General features: G+C 38.1%; 1 protein-coding gene across 4 annotated transcripts in view; it reads left to right on the top strand.

Moving 5' to 3' along the window:
- The window catches only part of LOC100488469, a 97,491-nt gene that overhangs the window by 20,222 nt on the left and 56,451 nt on the right, over nt 1-20,818 (top strand). For all 4 annotated transcript variants that reach the window (XM_012967179.2, XM_012967177.2, XM_002937458.4 and 1 more), the window contains 5 exons: nt 2,244-2,344; nt 5,241-5,351; nt 15,959-16,043; nt 18,857-18,930; nt 19,773-19,832. In XM_012967179.2, the coding sequence (XP_012822633.1) occupies nt 2,270-2,344; nt 5,241-5,351; nt 15,959-16,043; nt 18,857-18,930; nt 19,773-19,832 (405 nt within the window). In that variant the 5' untranslated portion in view covers nt 2,244-2,269. The remainder of the gene's footprint in view (nt 1-2,243; nt 2,345-5,240; nt 5,352-15,958; nt 16,044-18,856; nt 18,931-19,772; nt 19,833-20,818) is intronic.

Below are 20,818 nucleotides of genomic sequence, written 5' to 3'. Positions count from 1 at the left end.
ATAATAAATCCTTATTGGAGCCAAAACAGTCCTATTGGATTTAATTACTGTTTAAATATTTTTTCAAGTAGACTTAAGGTAGGAGATCCGAATTACGGAAAGACCCCTTATCCGAAGGTCCCAAGCATTCTGGATAACGGGTCCCATACCTGTATAAATTCTTCCTGAGAATGTGGTTTTGAGCTGCATTATTTTAAATGGAAGATTTCACCATAAATACTCCAAAAATCAAGTTACATTAACTTGAATGTAATATGATAGCTTAGTGCTGTCCAAACTCTTTGGTACCAAGGGCCGGAATTTTTCTGGCCTACATGGTGGAGAGCCGATAATGGAAGCCAGTTTTGACCACTCCCCTTTTAAACCACACCCATGTTATAACAAGAGCTTTTAAGACCATACCCATATTAATGGTGATAGCGCAGTAAAAACCCATATGGTTAATGCTCACTGTAGCGAAATCACCCTTCATTCATATGTAAAAGAATTTGTCATATTAATACATACCTTTAAATCCATACGCTGCCTCCTCCCCTGTGGATAACACAGCAACCCCCAGCATATAATTACACACCTTAGGGACCATATAATGACTATTTCAAAATGCTAACAAACTCCTACTGTTTACAGTCTGAATCTGAGGTGTGAGCAATGCAGGGGGCCGGTTAATTTCAGTACTGATACCATTTAAAGCTTACATGAATGTAAGCAGTCACAGCAGCCAGACAGGTGGGGGGCTACACAGAGGGGGGTTGTGGGCCGCCAGTTGGAGAGCACTGCGATAGCTTATTGAAATAATAATAGTGATGCACCGAATCCAGGATTTGGTTCAGGATTCAGCCAAGATTCTGCCTTTTTAAGCAGGATTCGGCCAAATCCAAGTCACATACCGTACATATCAAATATGTGCCATGTGTGACATGTGACGTAGCCTGGCTAGAAGAGGTTAAAACTTCAGAGTACAGTTTGCTTAATACACTACCTTACCTATTCTTTCAAACATTAGCAAAAGGTAAATTTGTGTTCACCACTAAACAGTTGTAAATTATTAAGCAGGGGTGCGATGAGGCTGTAACCACAACATTCATACAGAGAGAAAAGAGATCCTCTGCACTCACCCATTTCAATACATTAAGACATTCTGTACATTAAGCTACTAAAAAATGCCCTCCCCTTTAAACAAAACAGGGATTGTTTGTCCATATATTGCAATATATTTAGGCATTTCTATAGGGACTGAGTTTTTCCTGCAACTTGCTTTTGAATGTTAAAACTTTCAGGTGGTTTCATTTTCTTTGGACACCATTGGGATCAGCTGACAGAAGTTGGGGATGATAGGAGCTACAACGCGGAGATGGCCACTGCTCCTGTATAAAATGAGGCTGTGACCACAAAATTCAAAAAGAGACAAGAGGTCCTCTGCATGCTGCCATTTTAATAGATATAGGACATTAAGACATTTGTGCATTCTAGCATTCCCTGTTACAGAAGAAGTAAAGTTATAATAGCTGGGGGGTGCCAAGTGTTAGGCACCCCCCAGTGATTGCTGTATAATAGCTTACCTGGTACCCTGGGCCAGTGCTCCTATTTATTGAAAACTGCATTGACCTGGGGTACTTCTGTAGAAGCATTTTGGAGCAATCATCTTCTTCCACTTTACTTCTCCTTTCACTAAGTTAACTTCCTATATCATTTAACTAATAAAACATACGGTCTGCAGGGAAAAGGTGATTATGATAATTTCCTGCAGTTGTTTATTCCTCTAAATAATGACCTAGTTAACTTACTTAGAGAGTGATATTAAAACAATAAACTACACATGGAGATACAGAGTATTTAACATAGCACAATATATACAGTATATATATATATAATGTGTGTGTGTGTGTGTTTAATCCTACATACATAAATGTAAAGAAGATTGTTTATAAGCATGTATTTTTTTGAAATGATGTATCATGTGCTTAGTAATAAGAGACAGGATTTCAACTTCCAGGTCTCCATTGTACTGTAATACTCTTGAACACTGAACACTCCCAGCATCTAGTAAACAAATCCGGTTTGCTGACATCACAAAAAATACGTTTCAGTCAGGGTAAAGTATATCAGTCACATTTTGAAGGAGTGGCTTCTTGGTTTAACCATTACTCAGGGAAGCAGTCTGGAGCTGGAGGATAATAACATCCGCTCTGTACAGCTCTGTATTTAATTGCTCATTCTTTTATGTATCTTTCCCCTGCCAGAAAGTCTTGCTGCTTCTACTAACAGCATGAATTTCTTCTCGCAAGTGTTGAGATCCAGCACCAAAAAGCAACTCTGGGAGCCACCCAGCTCTTCACAGCAGGTAATTACCTCTTTTGTTTCCCAGGGTATAATTGTATTCACTGCATGTTTTCATTAGTACACATTAAACAGTACACAGAAAGTGATACTGGCATTTTCAATTAAAATGTTTGGTATACTGTATGTCAGTGATCCCCCAACCAGTGGCTCGTGAGCAACATGTTGCTCTCCAACCCCTTGGATGTTGCTCCCAGTGGCCTCAAAGCAGGTGCCCATTTTTGAATTTCTGGCTTGGGGGCAAGTTTTGGTTGCATAAAACCCAGTGTAAAGCCAACAGCCTTCTATAGGCTACCAGTCCACATAGGGGCTACCAAATAGCCAATTAAAGCTCTTATTTGCACCCCCAGGAACTTTTTCTATGCTTGTGTTGCTCCCCAACACTTTCCATTTGAATGTGGCTCACAAGTATAAAAGGTGGGGGATCCCTGCTGTATGTCATCTCTGGGACCCAGTATGAAGTCACCACCACTGATATCACAGAAGGGGAGGGGACACAGCATAAAGGCCAAAGAACATGCACAGGCCCTAAGCAATACTAAAGTCTGACCCACCACCTGCCCAAAACCATGTTGGTAGGCCCCATTTGTAACCCAAACCAACCTAACACACAGGTTTAATGTGCAGAAGTAAGCAGGCAAAAAGTCAACTGCTGCAATACATGTAAAGATCCGCTTGAGGTGGGCAATATCAGGCTGATTGAATATTGCCCCTCTGGCCAACAGTTGGATCATAATTGTGGCTAGACAGGCAGATGGGATGAGGACTGCATCAAAATATAGATATGGCTAGATCAGACTGCAAAATCTAACCTGCCTGATTGAAATCTGCTTGATTTTCAGCCAGATATCAGCAAGCCCATCAGCTGGAACTTTGCATGTGCACTTTATTGACCCTTGTATGACCACCTTTAGTTTAAAAGGGCTTTTACACATTAGCATTTTGCCCTGTGTTCTCTTGCATTCCATTACAGGGTAGTGCAGGATGAAGCGTAGCCCATTTTTCATCCTGTGCACTTTAGTGTGCAAAGTGCAAATAAAAGGGCACAATCAGGTATTGGAACACATTGAGACTAGTGGCCAGCCCCTTGAATAGTGCAGTGCCTGTGTTAGACAGTGCCATTGCATTACCACCTGTCACTTCCAGGGTTCCTCTGCTCCTCCTGACACTGTGCTCTGCTCCTTGCACTAGAATTTAGATCCAGTGGAAGAAGCAAAGTGTAGCACTAGATGAGCACTAAGGGGCATGCTCTTGAGCCCTGGGGATTTTTTTTTACATAAATTAGCATTTCACTCTAGTTTTACTTTGGTTACGGGCTAACTCCACTTTTATTAATTGCTTCTTAGAGGACTGGATCATTATTAAGAAAGCAACAGGTCATAAGGTTTATAAGTTTTATTAGCCTTTTATAAGTCTCTAGGTTTATCCTTTTACCAGCCGATACAGAAAATGGAATTATTAACACATATTTGTAAAGCACCAACATATTTTGAAGCACTGTACAATAAATGGTTGTACACATCAGACATACAGATTTACATACAAAGCAATGCCTGAAAGGGCTTGCAATCTAGTTCTTCATATTATTTTAGCCTAATAGCACACAAGGCTTTATACTGAAGTGTGGGTACGATAAGCTCCTATCTGCCCCTTCCCATATCTGCAGTGACAGGAACTGTGTTGGCGGAATCCACACTCATCCACTGCCTGTGTTACTTGCACTGAGAGTCACCTCTTCACCTTGTGTGCACACAAAGCAGTTAGGGCAAGGTCACACTGGGTGGATTGTCAGCCTGCGGGTAAGCGCCCTGGTGCAGGCACATGCAGCTGATAGCTGATATCGGCCGACTGGTGGTAGGGATCAGGGACTGTTATATGTCAAGGTTAAGGATCATTAGACAGCCATATTGGTATTTATTGTCAGATAGCTATTAACAGTAACAGCACAGGTCTACTTTTTTTATCAGGCCCACAAAACGTACATTTCACCACTGTCTAGGTTGCCCGTGCCCTTCTGTTTTTTGTAGTGAGGTTATTTAGGTGTGCTTTAGTGCCTGAATTTATTGAGTCAGTAAAGTGCATTTAATGTACTTATGCCACATATGTGGATGTGGTAGCTTCTACTGACCACTGTGTAACATATACAGAAGTCCATAAAGCTTAAAATCCTTTTTTTATAGTAGGGCAATTTTTTACATTGCAGCACCCTAAAATAATGCTGCATAAGTAATGGTTTTTGTTTAATTAATGTCCTCCAGAGGAATCTCAAAAATAATTCATTTTAAATATCCAAAGTCTGGACCATGTTAGAGTGGGGTGCTGGAAGCCTAATAGGAAACCTTAAAGGCTGACTCACCAAAATATTTGTATCCTCTCTATGGTCACCTTCAGTTTTCAGATTTTTTTTTGCACATCTTTTTTCTTCAATCTTCACTTCTTCCATGTCCATTTATTTTCATTTCCTCCCATGCACAGAAGGGGTGAATTTCTTCACTGATAGGGGTTAAATTGCTAAATGCTGAACTTTGCAATACACATACTGGTTGTATCGTTTGTACAAGTTCCCTGATCGGTCCGTGACTGCAGGGAAAAGGTGCAGGGAGCACTAACGGAGGATTTACCCTAACACTGCACAGAAACATGAAAGTATGCATTTTCATGCTAATCCACCTTGCTTGCAGGCAGATGCCGTTCCCGTCAATGCACAGTAACTTTGGGTATGAAAGCAGTTCAAGTTTTCTCACCCGGCGTAGATATGCCTTCTGAGAAAATGCTTCATTTGACATAGTTACAGTGCCATAACTGACAGATATGTAGATAGATAAATATGCACATTTATACCATTATATAGTGGCAGAAATGTTATTAGTAAATAATAATCACCTTGTTCTTTATTGCAGCCAAAACCTCCTGAAGAAGAGGTACAATGTGTAAATGTTCTAATTGTGGGTGCTGGAAGTCGTGGAAAATGTTATTCACAGTATGCGGTGCATTTCCCCAATCGAATGAAGGTAAACATTTTGTTAGTATATGTGACCATTTGAGTAATGTCCATCTCCCTGGTCCTTAGCAGCTGCCACTGTGCAACAACCTGTCATGACACCTAATCAAAGGCATGGGGCCACAGAGCAGCTTCACCATGCACACCATTCAGTAGTGTCTGCCATTAGACTGTGAATATTTGAGTTCATTGGGCACAGAAGTGCAAGTGAAGTACAAGATATTTGTGGTTCTGCAATATGGAGCACCATGCCACACTGTTACTTAAAAAAACATTTTAAGCCCTGCTTAGAGATCATACAGCAGTAGCCGCTTATTTTATATACATATTCAAAGGCCAAATAAATATGAGCAAGTATGGGTAATAATGGGAACAATGCATAAATTAAACTGTTTTTTATCTATGGTATGTATATAGATATTGTATATAAATAAGGATTAATTAAAATTAATCAAAAGTAAAGGAGTGCACAGGTTATTATGGTATATTATGGAGCTTTTCTTGAATAATGGGTTTGCCTATACATGTTTACAATTTCAAGGATGGATGCAAGGCATAATTTTTTTGTTCTTTAAACTCCAGTTGGCAAACTTTTTATAGGTCTGTACTTTGCTCATACTATACATTATACCAGATATCCCCAACCTTTTTTACCTGTGAGCCACATTCAAGTGTAAAAAGAGTCGGGGAGCAACACATGCATAAATAAGTTTCTGGGGGTGCCAAATATGGGCTGTCAATGGCTATTTGATAGCCCCTAACTGGACGGCAGCCCATAGAAGGTTCTGTTTGTCAGTGCACCTTGCTTTTTTCAACCAAAACTTGCCTCCAAGCCAAGAATTCAAAAATAAGCACCCGTTATAAGACCACTGGGAGCAACATCCAAGGGGCTGGGGAGCAACATGTTGCTCACGACCCACTGGTTGGGGATCACTGCATTATACTATACCTTTGATCCTTCCAAGCAATCAAGCTCCTGAACTGTGAAAGTCACTGGTGAACTGTTAAAAACCATGGTAAATTATTGATGAGTTTGTTAAGCTCATACTGCATGCCACCTGGTAATAAATACATTACATACTTCAGGTAATACGTATCAGAAAATACATAACATCAGTTGACTGTGTGGCTAATGGGCATTCACACTTTAAATCTTTTATAGATTGCTCCCACCATTGTCATACCTTTCAGCCATCTCTTCTAGTCACCATAGTGCTTTGTCAGTGGTAGATTTAATGCAGGAGCATGCTGCTATTAATGAGGAAGGGTCTGCTATGGCCAAAAGATGGGCTAAAGATCTTGAATAAAATGTAAAAGTTTAATCACTCTACTTTGATCTTCAGTAGACTTTCAGCTAATGTTATTCTGAAATTGTGGCAACTTGATTGTGTATAGGTATAGTATCTGTTAACTGGAATGCTTGGAGCCTGGGGTTTTCCTTAAGTCTGTCGAAAATCATGTATGTATTAAATAAATGCAGTACGATTGTTTATACAACAATATAGATTCATGCAGATGGGTTAGGGTCAAGAACAAGGAACTGTTATTGTTACAGAGGAAATAGTTTTTAATAATTTAAAAAATATTTGCTTAAAATCGACTCTGTCAGAGATGGCCTTCCTGTAATTTGGGGCATTCTGGATAATGAGTTTCTGGATGAGGGAAATCTCAATTTCAAGCAGGTGCTTTCTCCTGACACTGTATCTTCCTTTCAGTAGTCTAACAGAACCTTCTGAGAAGAACCAGGATTTCATTTTCCTCAGTCTTTGAGGCCAAAATATGAATTTTCCTTTCCTATAATATGGAAACGATAAATCGAAAGCATCTGGTCAGAGCCTGGGAAGATCATTAAAGAGTTACTCAAGAAAATTGAGTCTCTACCAAAATCCAAGATGCCAAAATATTTCCTTTCTCAAGAGAAAAATAATAAACTCTAATGTTATTAAAATCTGATTGAGAAGACCTTTTCAGGCCATACCTTCCATAGAATAATGTGCAGGAGTTGGAGGGTGATGCTAATGATGGGCCAAGAGAGAGGATGGTACCTAAGCAAGAGTCATAAGTAGGAAGAAGGCTATAAGTTTAAACAATAGTCCTGACTTCTGCGATAGAGTCAATGGGAACTATATTCGTGTACTGGGCTTTGAAGTTGATGATAAGTGTAGAGATGACTGAGGTTTAATGAAGATCCCTAAGAGTAACCATGGCATTATTAATATATTGATCAGCTGCTCTTTTTTCTTTAGGTGCTTTAAGGTCACAATGCATAGAATAGCCTTCTTGACTTCAAACTATCTCATCCTGGGACACAACACAATCCCTGTTTCATACATGATTGTACAGGCACACACACTTAACATACAGAGAGCCACAGTAAACGTTATGCCATGGTCATTTGGTTGAATTGCTAAATATTTATTGAAATGAAATGTAATTTTGTTGCTCTCTAGATATTTAAGCAAATTGCTTTAAAATTGTAAGGCACTTCCGGGTTGTGCGTTAGGCACATGCGCCAAACTAACCTGCATAGACGTGCGTCCGCATATACACATGTACAGCGATGCGTATCCTTGTGCACTTTATAACATACATACATGCATACATATGTTTTGTATGTGCCAATGATGATCATTAAGTGGTTACACCTAAATGTTGATTATTCACAAATACTAATTTTGGCCCTGCAACATCTTATGCAGCTGAGGGTTGTGTAAATTGTAATGTTCATTATTCTTTGTAATGTGAATGCATACAAATAATTCTGAGAACATCATTATATCTGTGCATGCAGCCCTCTATCATGAGTCCTCTATCATGGGGCCAAAGCTGTGGGTCCTGTTGGGCATCACTGCTATAAAACAACAAGGTGAATGTTAGAACTTTGTTTTGCATGTATTTGTGTTTGCAGTATAGTCACATGCACATAATTCAGCCAATCATAAATGTTATGAGTGTTATATACATAGTAAGTTAGGTTGAAAAAAGACACACAATCGGTCCAGTCCCTATATCAACTTATACTAAGAGCTATTTAAAATAACCCGGTAAATTATTACTTTCTAAAAAGCCATCCAACCCCCTTTTTTTTTTTTTAAATTTGACAATTTTTATTTTTTCCTAAGAAAGGGAAACAAACAACATAACAGTAGCCATTGCACATGTTTTAACAGTACAAATGTAAGTTTCAGGCTATACATATTCAGCAAACTGTAACTTATGCTCTACCTAAATAGTAGGTAGGGAGTAAGAAAGAAGAAAAGAAGGAGAGAGGGAGAAAAGGATAGAGAGGGGAGAAGAAGGGGAAAGAGAGATAAAAAAAAAAAAAAAAAGGGCTTTAGGTTAGGAAGGAGAAGAAAAAGGCACCAGGAGATATTTATATACCACAGTTCTCTAGGTATCTTTAAACAGACTTATACGTTTTCCATAAAGACCACTTTTTATCATATGAATTTAAAGCGTTTTTGTTTCTAGCATCAAAGAATTCAAATTTCTCAGTTAAGTCTAGTAGATTTACCATATCTATCCAACCCCCTTTTAAAGCTATCTAATGTATCTGCCAGTACAACTCACTTAGGGAGCTTCACAGGTTTCACTGTTAAAAACCCTTTCCTTTATTCTAACCATTTTTGTATTCCTAGCTTCTAAAAATATATTATGCTGAGCTTTCACCAGGGATACTCATAATAAATATATTTCCTTGCTTTGATTTTTTTAAACTGTAAATAGCAGTGAAGAGAGAAACTCCAGGGAAATTCAAACAATGCTGGCTATAGAAGGAAAAATAAACAAGGCAAGCTTATCTTTTGCTGAATGTTGTTCTTTTATGTAAATGTACCAATAACGACACCTTGTGGAGGCTGACTGAACATCAAATACAGCCCAAATGAACCTTAGTTTAGCCTCATACAGTGTTCAACTAGATATTAATGATAGGTTTTTCTTTTCAAGACAATAAAGGGTGTCACTGCAATCCCAAATCCTATATCATTTCAAATCATAGGGTCATTAATTAATAGGTGTTGGAGCTCATTCAAGTAATTAATACACCTCAACAACTGTTTAAAAATCATTCCAAAATGTTATTACATTCTACTTATATTACAAAGTTAAAAATAAAGAAATAAATAGGAAAATTTCACAGAAAAAATTATAAACCAAGTGTGCTAATGTATATAGGGATGTGGTTTACAAACATATACTAATTCAAACACAAAAGCTGGAGGGCATTGGAATATGTGGAGGAAAACACACAAGCAGTGGGAATGTGCTACCTATAAGGCTGATGCCACATGCGGCGTAGGGCTGATTTTTTCGGCAAGCGGAAAAATGCTTGCTGAAAATTCAGCCCTACGCCTGCTACTTGTGCCTGCACCCGAATGAATGGGATACGCTCGGGTGCAGGCACATGTAGCCGATATACGCATGAAAACGCGAGACTTTGCATTCTCTCGCGTTTTCGTGCGTATATCGCACGGGTGCATATACGCTCGGGTGCAGGCACATGTAGCCGATATACGCATGAAAACGCGAGACTTTGCATTCTCTCGCGTTTCGTGCGTACATATGCCTGCACCCGAGCGTATTCCATTCATTCGGGTGCAGGCACAAGTAGCAGGCGTAGGGCTGAATTTTCGGCAAGCGTTTTTCCACTTGCCGAAAAAATCAGCCCTACGCCGCATGTGGCATCAGCCTTATAGGTAGCACATTCCCACTGCTTGTGTGTTTTCCTCCACATATTCCAATACCCTCCAGCTGTAAAGGTAGGTTAATTGGCTCCTAATAAAAAAAAAAATTGACAACAGTGTGATAGTGACCCTTGATTGTGAGCTTACAGGACTGCTGTAAATGATGTACATGCTGTAGAATTAGTTTGGAACAGTACGGGCAACGTTTCAGGCCCTGTTTGGCATATTTTCAAGGTCTGGGATGCCCATACAAAGGCAGATAAGCTGCTGAATGGGAAAGCCTCGAATAGGCAGCTAAAATCTGCCCATGTATTGCCGCCTTAGGGCTCTGGCACACGGGGAGATTAGTCGCCCACAACAAATCTCCCTGTTCGTGGGCGACTAATCTCCCCGAAATGCCATCCCAACAGCGAAAATGTAAATCACCGGTGGGATGGCATACGCGGTGGCGCGATTTCAGTGAAATCGTGGCAGTTTCCTCTCAAGGCAACTTCCACGATTTCACTGAAATCCTGCCACCGCGTATGCCATCCCACTGGCGATTTACATTTTCGCCAGTGGGATGGCATTTCGGGGAGATTAGTCGCCCGCGAACAGGGAGATTTTTCGCGGGCGACTAATTTCCCCGTGTGCCAGAGCCCTTAAGTCTACTAAAAAATCAATTAAACATGAATTAAACCCAATAGCATTGATTTGCCTCCAATAAGGATTAATTATATCTTAGTTAGTTATATCTTAGTTTGGGTCAAATACAAGGTACTGTTTCATTATTACAGAGAAAAAGGAAATCATTTTAAAAAAATGTAATTATTTGATTTAGTCTATGCAAGATGGCCTTACTGTAATTTGGAGCTTTCTGGATAACAGGTTTCTTTTCAGTGACTACAATGTCTAATCAGCCTTTTACAGCTCATTGCAGGGGTGGGCAACCTCTATTGCTGTGACAGTTGAGAAGTTACAGATTGCCTGCCCCCCCCCCTCCATGTCTCAACAGTAGATGGAGCCTAAATGTATCAGGATAGCTTGTTTTGAAAAGAAGAATAAGGAAATGGAACCCAGGTACTACTATTGCATTCTGTGCAATATACAAGAGGCAATATCATGTTATTCAGGTTTTAAGAATTTGATGTAAAGTGTCCCAGAAAACACTGAGTCTTATGGATTCATTCTGTGGGTAGTGCTTGTTAATTGCCTCGTCAGCTAAGGAAATATTCAGAAGCTGAGAGCAAGAAATACTGATCTTATAAAATCCTATGTTCATTTCCTAGGGATTTATTAATACACATACTTGATATCTCTTGAGAATAGGATATATTGTAAGGCTTTTGCAGGCTTCTAAAAAGGGACTGAAGTAATAAATACCCTTTAGCTGTGTGAAATAGAGATGCATACTAAACCCATGAGAGTGTCTATGCTATGACTCACAATTCAGAATACAGCCATCATTGTAATGTTGCAACCCTCCCTCCTTGGAAAAATATCACTGTTGTGATTACCCAGAAACAAACGCAAGGGAGGAAGGAACTGGTTATTTTGCAGGTTTAGCTGCTTTGTGGAGTCTGTGATTCATCACATTGGGAATATTTTAATGTGTATTGTTACAGAAATGTTTGAAGCAAATCATAACAATTAAAAATTGTCAGCTCTTTGCAGGTAGGATCCTCCTTACCTCTTGTGTTGGTAAATCTGTGTTTTTGTGTGATAGGAAGGCTACATGTGTGATAGGATAGGATAGTGTATATAGCTGCAGATATTGTCGATTATTCTTACAGATGAGTGGCTTTCTTCTTAGCATTATTCTAATATGGAAACTGGAAATAAAGGGTCCATTATACCACCTCCACAATGCCATTTTTATAACTGAATAAATGATGCCAGTGCAGTAAATGGGAGAATATTTTAATGAATCTGAATACAGTTTTATTGTACTGTACAATGCTGAAAACTTGGCAGTAATTATAAGCACATGAAAAGTTCACTCAGTATCCAATTAAGCACACATGGATCGACAGTACTAGTATACTCAACCTATGTAAGTTCACTCAGTCAACTGACCATGGTTTTTTTTTGGTCCTTCTGTATATCATATCTATATGTAGGATATTCATATGCACTTTTTTTTACAATTTCTGATTCATTTACAAAAGGTTAGCAGAAAGATTTACAAGTAACATTTGTTATTTATGTTAGAGATAAATATGCAGGGTATGTGTTGAGTTTCTGAAATACATACCATATTAAGTTTTATACAATAAGAAATCCATACTATCAGAATAGTGACATAACTGCAAATAATGCTTCTGCATCTGTTTCTAGCAATAAATAATACAGTTACAGAAGGTAAGCCATCTGTAAGCACTGATTTAACCAAAATTATGTAATAATAATTATATAAGGAGAAAAAAAAATCACCTTTGATTTTGCCCCCATAATACCATGATTAGTGTATAAATCCAAGTGAGGAAAAGCAATTGTTGTTTCTTTCTTGAAAATGTCCTTCACTCAAAAAAAAAATTCTCTTCATCAATCCCCAAAAAAGCGCATACATGTAGTCCTTTTATTACGGGATAGATTTGCTTAAAGCCTGCCATTTATCTGTATACCCTGAAGACTCTGCTGCAATTGTCTGCATTGCTTAAATACGTGTCCTTATCCACATCTGTAATGGATTCTGCAGCAAACATCTCTTCAGTGAGAGGGAGGGAAGAGAAAAAGACTCTGGGCTGATTAACTCTTTGCTTGGAAGTAACCAGTGTGATGTAATTTCCTCCTTTTCCTTAGCTTTTATAAACAAAACAAGTTAGTATTTAATAGATAGGGCTCCTTGTTTGGCTTTGACTTGAGCACCCACCCCCCTGCCTTATGCTGGGAGAAGGTTATTTTAGCAGGGGAGTAACAAAAGCTGTAAACACAAGGGCTAGGCTATACGTGAATCAAGGCACACAATGCAGCCTTCATTCACTGACATTGTGCAAATAAAACAATACCCGCAGCTGAGACACCCAAAATAAAAGCCTTGGCCATTAAACAGGGATAATGATGGCATTTTTGTTGGTGGTGGTGATTATTGACATTAATGCTTTTTGTTGAATTTCATAAACAAAAAGATACTCTGCCAATCATTTTAAGCATTATTAAAATATACAAATTAAGCCAGATATGTGTGGGATGTCAGATTGTGGCTTTGTGTTTTATCACCTTTTACTTCTTTCTACACGTATACTGTTTAAAATAAAAATAGTGAAAAAGTTAAAAGAGCGTTCTGTGTGTCTGTTTATCAGTTCCTCATTTCTCTTCCTTCACCAGCAGCTGTGGTATACGCTATCATGGCTGAAAGAGGCGTGCTTGAGTAGACCTGCAGCCCAGAGAAAAGAAAAAGGAATTGAAACTACATGGCTAATTTAAAATTGTAGTTCCATTTGAAAAAAAAAACACAAACACAACAGTCAGTCCACAAAATGTTTGACCATCATTTTTGTCTGAAGAATGTAAGAAAATAAAAACAAAATTATTATTTTTTTACCTTCACTCTGAGATGGTGCATATTAAAGTAGTTTTGTAGTTCAGATCACTATGCAAGACTAAGCATTTATTGTGTCAAAGTTTGAGAGATTTAGCCTACATTTCTGGTGGGTGAAACAATTTTTAGTGATAGGTACCCTTTAATGTTTCTTCAAGCTGGGCTTTCACGTGTATCTAGAACAGCAATTAGGTATTCTCCTTAAATCTCATAACTGGTCTTTAGGCTGAGTCCAAGCACCCCCTTGGTAGTTCTGCAATGAAGCAAGGTGGGAACTTTGACTTAAGTGTTATTCATCCTGCCTGCTTCCACAGAGAACATTGTTGTATTCTTTCACTGTGAAAGCTGAACTTTCTGTCATTTACCATAAGATTCTGCTCTTTCAATGTAGGAAAACTAATAATGCTTTCTTCAATACTGACAATACCGACCACCCCACCCCAGTGAAGAAGTAAGCCAGCAGGTGGGGTGGGAGTAAGAATATGGCTGGGCTCTGAGAAACCTTGCTATCCTGGCTGGGCTCTGAGAAACCTTGCTATCCATATACTTAACCAAATACATTTTATGCAGATTATATGTTTATATGTTATATAACATGGGTGTTCTTGATACACAGCTCATGTGGCTCTAACTTTACAATTGTTGCTTTAAACAAGCATTACTGCCCCACTGCACTTGGGACTGTGCTTGTTTTTGTCTAGAGCACTCTCTGTTTTTCCCGTTTGTGTTCATTTCCTCTGAGTAGTACAGTTTTCCAAAGTACAAAAATATTGTGAAAGATTTATTGGATTTGATGAAACAGATCTTGTGTTGATGTGCATGTCACAGAGAAATTATATTGCCCACTTGGGCAGGAACTAATGGAACTTGTCAAAGTTTAGGTATTCAACTGCACAGCCTTCTGCTCCCAAGCTCAATGAATCGATCCCCAGTGGCTCCCACTTAGCCTTCTAGATGAAGAGGAGAGCACCATAATGCAGATTCACTGCTTTAAAATATTTTTATTTCAGACCATACACTAAAAAAATATTTTAAAGCAGTGAATCTGCATCTTTATCTATAATGTAATGGAACATATAAGTGCTCTAGAATATGCTGGAATTGTAGAAATAAGCATCATAATAATTTCTCCAGCCTCCTCAAATTTACTTCCTCCTCAAATATTTTCTTCTTTTTTAAACATTTTCAGATGATTAGTGTCTAGCACGCACAGCATAACATTTAATTTAAGCCAATTCATAGCTTTGTGTATTCAAGGCTGTGGTTACAAGGGTGAATACGTTGCTCAGGTAAGATAAGCACAGCACCTGGCTGCTGGGATGGGGGTGGCCAGGAATCTCACAACAATATGCTGTATAAAGTTATATTGCGGTACTTTAGCTTCTTATAAGACCCTGTGGGTAGCAATGGCCATAGCCAGTACTGCACATATAGAACAGATAGGAAAATGAATATTACTGGAAGGAAGACTCTCTGCTGCTTTAAATGTGAGTTAGGAACACAGTAAGGCTACAGCAGGCCCTGCTGAAGACCCTACACAGTATGCTTGCACTTAAATGAAAACTACTTAGAGCAGTTTAAACTACCTAAGAATGGCAACGAAGAAAAAAAAAAGGTTCTAAATCAAGTAAAGGAATAATAGTGGAAGTTTTAAAATCTTCTTCTTTAAATCAGGTGCAGGTCCTTGTAAGTGAAAGTTTACTTCATGCCCCAAATGTTAGATGAACTCAGTATTTATACCTTGTGACTGGAAAATACAGGACTGAGGAGTGTTAAGCAATATGTTCACACAGGCTCCTGTCAGTGTAATTGTGAATATATATTATAGTGTAAATGCAAAACGAATGTGGCTACGTAAAAAGATTAGTGAATAAGAAAAAAATGGCAAAGTAGGTGCAGCTATGAATTAATGATTATACAGGTATGGGATCCCTTATCTGGAAACCCGTTATCGGGCAAGTTACGAATTACGTCCCATAGACTCCATTATAAGCAAATAATTCTAATTTTTTGAAATGATTTCCTTTTTTCTCTAATAACAAAACAATACCTTGTACTTCATCCTAACTAAGATACAATTAATCCTTATTTGAGGCAAAATACACCTATTGGGTTTATTCAATATTTAAATGATTTTTAGTAGACTTAAGTTATGTAGATCCAAATTACGGAAAGATCCCTTATCCGGAAAACCCCAGGTCCTGAGCATTCTGGATAACAGGTCCCATACCTGTAATATCGATTATAGCTCACAACTGTGGGCCCACTATCCTTAAGCACGGCAGGTAAACCCCTCGTGATTAGCAAATGATTATGTAAAATAATTCAGTACGAATTGCCAAATGTAACTCCTGCTTGCAGGTTTTCTTAACTGATAACCATTCATTAACTATGTTTTTAATTTGTTCTCAGGTGGTCGGTGTTGCTGATCCCCGCTTATGTACAAGAGATGACTTCAAAATAACACACAGTATTGATGATGACAAAATATTTGAAGGTATAGAAATCTTAGTTATTATCTTTTTATAGTTTATCTTTGTTTGCAGTCTTTTTTTCCTTGGCACAGTAATGTAAAGTAATGTAGGTCATGAGCCAGACGTACTGTGAAGGTTATTAGAACTGACAAGTTCCTATTATTCTTTATTTATTTAACCAGCTTCTTGACTCACAACTGATATCGCTTTAATAAATATAAACAGTAAAAAGTTGATAATATGACTTCATAAGGATACAATTATGGGCTCATGAAATAAACAACTGAAGAATTTCTGCAGGGAGGTTTCAGTTACAGACAGTGGAAACTATCATGGTTTCATCTTAGTATTGGGAATCATGCTTGCCTATAAAAGTGTGTATAGTAATTTTAGGCAGTACAGATAGGGGTGTATTCATTAACATTGGAGACAAACATCACCGGTGATGTTGCTCATAGCAACCGATCAGCAAATAGATTTGAACGGTCACCTACAAGTTAGAAAACAAAAGCAAAGATCAGATCACCAGTGACCTTTGTCTCCAATGTTAATAAATACTCCCCTTAGTGTTTATGCATTTTTAACATACTGTACAGGTATGGGTCCTGTTATCCAGAATGATCGGGACCTTGGGTTTTCCGGATAAGGGATCTTTTCGTAATTTGGATCTCCATAACTTAAGTCTGCTAAAAATTATTTAAATATTGAATAGACCCAATAGGCTTGTTTTGCCTCAAATAAGGATTCATTATATCTTAGTTAGGATCAAGTACAAGGTAATGTTTTATTATTAGAGAGAAAACTGAAATCATTTTTAAATATTAGAATTATTTGCTTATAATGGAGTCTATGGGAGATGGGCTTTACGTATTTCGGAACTCTCTGGATAATGGGTTTCCGGATAAGGGATCCCATACCTGTAACAGCATCTGAAAAGGGTGGTATTTTTTCCCTTTAAGGCCATATCATCTAAGTATGATTTGATTTTTGGTCTTAGTGGAATGCAGGGCTCCATTCTTCTCCTAACTACAACAAAGCTTTCTGGGGGATGATTCGTTTTAAAGTTATAGACAGTTTACTGATTTAGCTTCATACAATTTCATGTAAAACTGTACTTTTTTATGCCACCTAAAATCTCTCTGGGGGTGCCAAAATGTTAGTTACCCCCCCAGTGATTGTAATTGCTTACGTCATACCGCAAGCTGGTGACAGGAGAAAACTGCACCAGCCCAGAATAGCTGTAAGTGAGCGATCCTCATCCGTCTGTCTTCATTCTTCTAAATCCCGGGGCTGCACATGCGCAGTAGGGTGAGAATGTGCAAGTGGTGCATAGATGGAAGAAGGGAAAGGATCACTGGTTCGCAGCTACCTCAGTTCAAAGAAGATGATTTGATCATTTTGAAACTTTATGACTAACCATTTTGAGGGAAGAAGTTACATTTTTATTTGTTTAGAGGCAATACATTGTTTTGGTGTTCTTTCTTGCATGCGGACTGATTTGCTCTGTTGAGTTGATGCCATACTCATGGGTAGAACTATACTGGGGGGGGGGGGGGGGGTGGGCAACCATGGACTTCACTTTCCTTCGATTTGACTTAGCAATTTTAATGCTTTATAAATAGGCAAATTTCTTTTGCACATGTATCATGTCAAAATCATAATAGATTATATAAACGCTTTTGGCACATGTGGTGTTTCTTTGCTGGCCCCTTGAGCCTCATTTCATTCATATATCAGTGCTCGAGAGTAGAGTTTTATTCCCACTGAAATACACCAGAGGATATGAAGTAAGGAAACACTCACAAGAGAGATCTTAACTTCTGTTGCATATTCTTGCATAAATTGCTTTTCCCCCAAGGGTTTTGTTCTTTGTAAAATTGCAATTGGGTTTAAATCGTGACCTTTTTAATTAAAAAAAAAAACTTGATTGTGATTTTAAAAATAAAATCATAAAGAAAGCAATCAATGCAACTACAACAACAAAATATGCTAGCAAGATTATCATCAGTCCCTAGGTGTTCCACAGGCCTAAAGGGGTCATTTACTAGCATTCGTATTTTATGTTTTTCACGTTAAAAATAAAATTTTTAAAGAGATACTGTATATTATGCTTCAAAACTGCAACAATTTTGAATCCGGAAATACTCCAGCTAAAACCTGTTGAGATCACGTAGAAGTCACAGTTTTTGTAGGTTTTCTATGACTTTTTTCCATTCGCACTTTTTCAGTTTACATCTTTTGATAAATGACTGCCATTCATGGAAATCAGTTTTTCCGTGTTTTTATAAAAATTAAAATGAGAAAGTTTAAACTTTTAGTAAATCTGCCACTTAGGGGGAGATTTACTAATCCACAAATCCGAATTCCGAATGGGAAAAAAACATGGGAAACATTTTGCAACTTTTTCGTATTTTTTGCGATTTTCTCGTCGCCGTCGCGACTTTTTTATGAATTGTCGCGTTACGACTTTTTCGTGAATTGTCACGACTTTTTCGTATTGAGCGCTCATAAAAGGTGGGCAAACCTTTTCGACTTTGCATGATTTTGGAAGCCTCCCATAGGACTCAATGGCACTCTGCAGCTCCAACCTGACCCAAGGAAAGTCACGATACTGAAGCTTGAATGAATCCGAAAACTTTGTACTCGGCGCGATGGTGACGAAAAAGTCGCAACGGCAACGAAAAAGTCGAAAAGGCGACGAAAAAAACGCAAAAATACCGATCATAACGAAAAAACGCATTTGGACGCTTTTCGGACGTTCGTGGATTAGTAAATGTCCCCCTTAGTGTTGTACCATTCACAAAACCAATATATATATACATTTTGTTTTCTTCAGACTGGAGAGATGCAGCAGCCAAAGAAAAATTTGCTGACGCAGTAATAATTGCGACCCCAGATAGATTGCATAAGGTATTTTGAATGTTTACAGCATTAACCTACAATGTGTTATGCCTTGCAAGCAGCTGAAAAATGACATATGGTAGTACTCATTGTAATCATGGTTTTGAATGTACACTGTGGAGTAGAATAGAAGAAATTGCATTTCTTTACTATTCAAGTACTCACATGCATATTTATTAGAAGTCCCATGGAAAATGATTCATGTGCGCATAACTTTCTCTTGATTTGGCAGGATGTATGCATTTATTTGGTAAATACTGGAAATTTAGACTGCATTAAAAGCCAGAGATCTATCACTAATGTGCATATGGGTCCACTCCAACTTAGGCTAACTAATAACTGCATGCATCATAGGCTCCGTATGCCCTTGTAGGACATCACTAACTTTAAATATTCCAGCCATACCTCTTTGCACTGTATTAAAGCCTTCCTACAACCATAGCACTACATTAAAGCCTCCCAATACCCCTGCAATTAAACTTGTGGCCTATATCACAGGCTATTGATGTCACAGCTGCCTTTCACACTATCTTCCGATGGTGGCTTCTTGCACAGGATTCCCAGGGCACTACTCAGTCTCCTAATGGTCTTTCATTCAGCTGTAATTTGTCCCCTTGCATAGTTTCCAAGAGGCTTTTCACTGCCAGTGTTCCTAAGTACTTACTTATACATCTGGCAACAAGGAATAGATGCAGGGAACTACAGTACAATACTACCAAAACTAAATTTCTTAACTAAATTGTTTGGGTACATTGTTTAGGTCTGCAATATCCATTTGACAATATTAATTTGCATTGGCTTATAATTCATGGCCCAAATGCCAAATTATGATAATCTCTTATTTCTTATAGGATCCAGCAGTAGCATTTGCTAGGAAACAGTACCATATTTTTCTGGAAAAGCCCATGGCAGTAAGTTATCCGATTAACATATTTGTTGTTTACGTAAAAGAAGTACATTTTCACCACACTGTATAAAACTCCACATCCTTCCGAGCATATCTGTATTTTCATGTGTAGAGCAGGTAAGATATAAAGGGGAGGGGTTACCCCCCTTTCTGTACTGTTTTTCTGCACTGTTCCCAGAATTTTCCTTATTTATTGCAAAATATATTATTTTGTTATTATTTATGTATTTATAACCAGCATATATGATTACAAAATCAGTTTGCACACTTGTTAATAAACAACCGCCTGATTATTTTTACTGTAAATGTATTTTTATAGAACATACTTGCCAAAGCTTTACACCTGTAAAGTTGTTGCTGTGCTCCCATTGAACTGGACCATTTTTACCTCCTGTATCCACCTGTTTTTGTATGTAGTTTGTTTTTATGAAACCAAGAATGGTGGTATTATAATATGTCTGAAGAGGTATTCTGGTTTAAGTAATATACAAGGGTACAAATGAAGGCACAAAAAAGTTTCTCGGTAAATGTAAGTTTATTTGATACATTATACATAGAGGAAAAGAATACTTACCTCTGGAACTACGCTGCACATTGAATCATACATAAGAGTTTGTCTGAGTTTTGCGCGTGGTGATTTCCTGTCTCCTAGAGCTGCACAGGAACACTCGAGCAACATTGTAGCAAACGCTGATACCTCCCGGAAGAGAATTACAATTGTAGCGTTTCTTGTTTTTTGTTAGCTTAAGAATTGTCATAGTAGCTAACAATTTCTGCTAATAGTTCAAGTAAAAGAGATCGTGTTTTAATTTTCCTTCTTTCTTTTCTTCTGTCTATTTTAAGGTTTTAACAAAAAAAGGTTTTAAGTGAAGAAATAAAGATATAATTATTTTATTGGTAGATACAGGTGTGCCAGAAAAGTGTCTCGTGTGCCTTTTCCCTCTTAGGAACTTCTTATGATCATTTTTCATATATATGACTGTACTGTGA

Source organism: Xenopus tropicalis, chromosome 7 (genome assembly GCF_000004195.4).
Source record: "Xenopus tropicalis strain Nigerian chromosome 7, UCB_Xtro_10.0, whole genome shotgun sequence".
NCBI lineage: Eukaryota > Metazoa > Chordata > Amphibia > Anura > Pipidae > Xenopus > Xenopus tropicalis.
Note: the sequence above shows the minus strand (reverse complement) of the source record. Positions and strands in the feature narration are given on the sequence as shown.